Consider the following 6000-nt stretch of genomic DNA (forward strand, 5'->3'; position numbering starts at 1 on the left):
AGTTAAGTATTTCTTTCCTTTCCATCTGTTAATAATTGGAATCTGGAAAAGTCACCTCACCCGCTGACAAAAGTCTTTCTTGTTTGAACTGGATTCTTTCAAGCAGGTCTTTCTTGAACTGGGATGTCTACTGAATTTTAATACTTTTGCTCTCTGTTTGAAAATAACTCTTTCCCCCAGATTCACCTTCCATATAAATTTCTGAGACTTTCGCAGAAGAATACTGATTCTACTTAGTGCAATATTCCAAATGGGCAGTCAGCACTACACCAATATCCTCATGGTTCTAAATACTGTATATAACATGCATATGCAAACTTCAGCCCTTCCGATGTTTTGGACTTCAAATCCCACAATTCCTAACAGGCTGTTAGGAATTGTGGGAGTTGAAGTCCAAAACACCTGGAGGGCTAAAGTTTGCCTGTGCCTAGTATATAAGAAGCGCGTCAATGGAACTGGATGTCCATACATTTGTTTGATTTAGATTTCTTCTTGTTTTGTGTCTTCAGGTTCACTTCGACTAATGACAACGTTATAACAGGATTTTCTTGGCAAGATTTATTCAAAGAAAGTTTGTCATGACTTTCCTCTAAGCTAAGCAAGTATGACGTGCTCACTTAGTTTCAGTGTCCAAGCAGAGACCAGAACCCTGGTCTCCCAAAGTCTTAGCCTAACATACCAAGCATTACACCATCCAGACTGATACAATGTCATAATAGACTAGAAGGAGTTCCTGCAAGATTATGTTTTGGAAGATTCTATCAGAAAACCTGGGCTTTGAAGGAGAAACGAGATTTCACAGATTCACCTTTCAGAACAATAAGACTTGTTGTGGCTCTTGCTGTATGCCTTTAAGTCCTTTCTAACTTATGGTCAGCTTAAGGGGAGCCCGTCACAGGGTTATCTTGGCAAGATTTGATTAGAGGGGGTTTGCCTTGCTCAGAGGTGATTTGTCTAAGACAGTGGTTCTCAACCTGTGGGTCCCCAGGTGTTTCAACTCCTAGGAATCCCAGCTAGTTTACCAGCTGTTAGGATTTCTGGGAGTTGGAGGCCAAAACATCTGGGGACCCACAGGTTGAGAACCACTAGTCTAAGATCACTCAGTGGGTTTCATAGAATCATAGAGTTGGAAGAGACCTCATGGCCCATCCAGTCCAACCCCCTGCCTAAAAGCAGGAATAATTGCATTCAAAGCAGCCCTGACAGATGGCCATCCAGCCTCTGTTTAAATGCTTCCAAAGAAGGAGCCTCCACCACACTCCGGGGCAGAGAGTTCCACTGCTGAACGGCTCCATTCTTCCTAATGTTCAGATGGAATCTCCTTTCTTGTAGTTTGAAGCCATTGTTCCCTGTCCTAGTCTCCAGGGCAGCAGAAAACAAGCTTGCTCCCTTCTCCCTGTGACTTCCTCTCACATATTTATACATGGCTGTCATATTTCCTCTCAGCCTTCTCTTCTTCAGGCTAAACATACACAGCTCTTTAAGTCGCTCTTCATAGGGCTTGTTCTCCAGACCCTTGATCATTTTAGTCGCCCTCCTCTGGACACATTCCAGCTTGTAAATATCTCTCTTCAATTGTAGTGCCCAGAATTGGACACAATATTCCATGGTCAATAAACGATTCAACCCCTGGACTCCAGAGACATAGTTCAACACTTGATCCTAGGTGTAGGCAAACTTCAGCCCTCCAGTAGACTGTTAGGAATTGTGGGAGTTGAAGTCCAAAACACCTGGAGGGCCAAAGTTTGCCCATGCCTGCTCTATCTACTATACAATACCATGCCATCTCTAACAAGAGTAGCTCAAAGGATTTGAGTGACTGATGTGAGGGACAAAATGACAAACTAACCACATCCAGAATGGGATCTGTCCAGCAGTGTTTATTTATGCAACGGTTTTCTGCCTCATTTTCTGAGTAAAAAGCACTCACTAAGCAGACTGCAATGTATTTTTAACACAAAAGAAAGAACCAAATGCTGAAAACACTGTAACAGGAGGATGTTTTCTACTTCACTTGAGCATGCAGGCTGTCTTGGGCATTCTCTCCAACATTTCACAAAGGAAAACCAAAACATGGGTAGCCGAGCAATATTTGGGTCTAGTAAAGATGGGAAAGGTTACAAATAAGGAGCAACACACAAAGCTAAGGAAGATTGCAATAATTTGCTTTTTGCCCAAGTCTGCTGAGAAGGTCAAGACTTCCTCCCACCCTAGTAAACAGTTCAGGACAGTTGGTGTGCATGGCTACACAAGTGTAGCTTAGACCTTGTGATATTTATGGAACTGTCTAACACCATTTCCAGCATTTGCTACCAGAAAATCCTGCCTCGCTTAACCAAATGAGGCTCATTTTGAGTTATAGGACCATCTAATTCAGCATGTTCTTTCCCACAGTAGCCAACATGAGGTTAGAAGAAGAACAGGCAGATAAACAAAGATTGCTACACTTATAGTTGCTTCCTCCCTATCTTTTGAGGTTACTGCTTGTTCCTTTTGTCTGAGAAAGGTATACTAAGACTTCTCTCATGTATTTATGGGAATATGGGAGTAGTCTTAGTACACCTTTCTCAGAGAAAGCGAACAAAGAGACTATCTTGAAATGACCTCAAAAGGTAGGAAGGAAGCCAGCTCGTGTAGCTCTTGTAACCAAATCTCATTTATCTCTTTCCCAGTCCTTAGGTGGATTTCCAGAAACAAAGCTTTTTATTTTAAATTGCTACAATGTCCTAGGTTAATTACTCTTGTTTTGCCAGAAGCTCACGTTGTATTAGCCTGTTGCATTTAGTTCCCTAAAAGTGTAACATTGGATATCTTTCTTTTTTCCATTTTTATTTCAATTATAACAACGAAAACAAATAAATAAAACATTAAACAAAATAATCATAAAAACATACTTGAACAATTATTACATCACAATTTTTCTAACCATCATACATCTCCACTCTAATTACGTGCAACTCTAAAATACAAACAATACTGGTAATTCACCTATGTTTCTGCTTTCCCTGCAAGAAAAGAAAAAGGCCAGCTCTATCATTGTGAGGTTTCCATTTTTCATTTTGGCACCTCCCAAAAGTTTTGACTATAATTCCCATCATTCACAGCCAGAAGGCCATATAGTGATGGGGGCTGTATTCTTCCACGAGAAGGTTGAAGGCTCTCATATCTATTACCTCAAAAAAAAAAAGCAAAAACAAATTGGATTGTGATGTGCCAAAAACATACTTTTATCCAGGCATGGGCAAACTTTGGCCCTCCAGGTGTTTTGCACTTCAACTTCCACAATTCCTAACAGCCTATCAGCTGTTTACCCATGCCTACTTTTATCAATTGTGGTTAACTTGAGATACTTCTGCTCACTATGTGTTCTGGAGCCTCCATCATGGGAGTAAAAAAAAATCTGCCAGGATATCTAAACATTATAATCAGTCATCCATATCCATGAATTCTGTATTCACAGATTCAACCATCCATGGCTTGAATATAATAGTGGCAACACTGCTGTAAAGATGCCTCACAACAAAACCAAAGAATGTCATGTATACCACACATTCGTTACATACCTACCTTACCTTTGTGAAAAAAGACCCACCCTTCCTATGCCACACGCATGTGGAGTGACACGAAGAACTGAGCCTTGTATTAGCTTGTGATCTAAAGTAAGTGTTGTCACGATGTTTTTGAAACAAGAACAACAGAGTTGGATAAAGATTGAATGTGCCAGGGGTCATACAGCATGACAGTGTCATCAAGGTCTTCAAGAGGCTTGCAGGGAGTGGCAAGGTGGGTAAAAAGCCTTCAACAAAGGACACCAAAATGTGGCAGACACTAGGACAACCTGGCCGATGCATGTCTGCCTCGTATTTAAATCCTAAAAGCAAATCTTGGTTTTGCCATTTTAAGCAAGGGATCCCATTTTACTGCACTATTGTATATCATGGGTCATGAGCATCCACAAGATTTGGTTTCCATGGGAGGTCCTGGAATAAAACCCCAAGTGGACATCAAGGCCCCTCTGTATTTTTTTCAATTGCTTCAGATCTCCCTTCTACATGTACTACATCAACATCTGTCAAAAATCTTTCTGTGGTGTAACCTCATCCTCCCATACCAAAGTTAAAGCTCTTAAACTGAACCTTCCTTTCCCCTCTTTTAGTCAGTTCTTTTCCAATATCGTTTTTGATGTCATTTATTTTTTTTAATTCAGTCCATCTGCAATAAGCTCCTCTTTCAAGAGGCACCAAGGTCTAGGAAGCAGCACTCCTCAGCAAACAAACAGTGAGGAGCCTGAAAAGACTGGATCGATTGGGTTTTGTTTCTCTAGGAACCCCAGGTAGGAACTTGTGTCTTTTAGACTCTCGCTCAGCATCTGCTGCGTTTATTTCTTTTTCCCCATGCCTTGGGATGGGAATGTTTTCTAATCAAGCACAGAAGAGTTTTTGTGAGGAAGGGCAGAGCTGGAAGAACGTGTTCCAGCTTGTAAAAAGAGGCACTTCTCTTAAGAAAAGTTCTTTCCAAGGACGCCTGCACAGGCCAACACCCCTTCGCTATCAAAAGAAGCTCATCAGCTCCTTAATGAGGAAGGGAGAAAGTGGTACCAATGGGTGAGGACTTAGGGAGGCACATTCAGGGCCCAACTCCTGGAGAACAAGCAGAAAAGTTGCCAAAGACACCAAGACTGGCATCCTGCATTTTGATATAAGCAAACTAATGCACATCACCATCTAAAGTGCGCAAACACATACTGTAAAAAACATATCATTGAGTCTGCTGTCCATCAATTATCTAACTGCTTCTGGAGAGGAGAATGGCATCTCCTGTGATCAGATCTGACTCCAGTAAGAGAGCAAAAGGAGTGAGGAAAACTACAGTGGTTCTCAACCTGGGGTCCCCAGATGTTTTTGGCCTTCAACTCCCAGAAATTCTAACAGCTGGTGAACTGACTGGGATTTCTGGGAGTTGAAGGCAAAAAACATCTGGGGACCCCAGGTTGATAACCACTGCTTTAGGATGAGTAAATTAAAAGAAATTAATGTCTGACAGGAGACTACTAGGTCATTGTTCCTCTTCTCCATCCCATCCCCTTGGTACAATCAAAAGGGACTCACATGAAGGTTGATCATCTCCCCTTCTGATCCCATCCTTTGGCCTCCCGGGTTTTCTTTTCAGTCCTCTTGAGCCTGTAGAAGAGATCAAGTCTGCCGCTTTCTGGATTCTCCAGTGCCTTTGCCCGGTGGGAGGGAAAGCACAGCTGCTGGAACAGACTGGCTATTCATCTGTGTGATGTGGGACTCTTGCCTTGGCATCAACTTGGAGAGTGGGGGAAGAGAAGGGGCGGTGGTAGTGGTGGTAAAAGCCATGGCACGCAACTCCTTTATTGTCTCTAGGATGCTGAATGGCTCCCCTGTCATGTTCACCATGACCAAATGTCTCTGTCACTTCTGGATCCAGCTGAGCTCTGTGAGGTCACTTGGATTGCGATTCTGCAATGAAGGCAGTGTACCAGGAGACTCATGGCACTGGCCATATAAACTCAGGCTGTGGAGCTACACAGCCCTTGTGTGCAGATGGATTCCATCACACGCAGCTTTTGCCACACTTACTGCAACTCAGTCACACTTGTTGGCTGGCAAAGAAGAAAACAGAGGAACAACTGTGACTCGAAGCAAAGAGGCACTTTCCACTCCACACTCTTAAGACTGGGGAACATTTCCAAACCCACTGAAATCTGGTTTAAGGACTGCATGGAAGGTTGCCAGGGCCTGGAAATGATGGTTTAGAAAACAACACAAAAGGCTCACAGATCTTCTAAAATTCACCTTTCCACCACCATCTTACTTGAAGCAAACAAAGATAAATGGTCGGGGGGTTCTGTTGGTCCAGCTAGCCCAGCAGAGAGAAATCATACCATACTTTTTTCCTGAGATTTTCCCCTGACATTAAGTCTAGTCATGTCCATCTCTGGGGGGAGGGGGAGCTCACCTCCATTTCTAAGCTGAA

The 6000-nt window shown here is 42.6% G+C and overlaps 1 protein-coding gene across 1 annotated transcript in view; it reads right to left on the minus strand.

Moving 5' to 3' along the window:
• NINJ2 (ninjurin 2) overlaps positions 1-5350 on the minus strand; it is a 78691-nt gene extending 73341 nt beyond the window's left edge. Inside the window, exon 1 of the mRNA XM_060779701.2 lies at positions 5109-5350. Coding sequence (XP_060635684.1) covers positions 5109-5141 — 33 coding nt within the window. The 5' untranslated portion in view covers positions 5142-5350. The remainder of the gene's footprint in view (positions 1-5108) is intronic.
• Between the last annotated feature and the right edge of the window lie 650 nt (positions 5351-6000).

The sequence above is a fragment of the Anolis sagrei genome, chromosome 5 (genome assembly GCF_037176765.1).
Source record: "Anolis sagrei isolate rAnoSag1 chromosome 5, rAnoSag1.mat, whole genome shotgun sequence".
Lineage (NCBI taxonomy): Eukaryota > Metazoa > Chordata > Lepidosauria > Squamata > Dactyloidae > Anolis > Anolis sagrei.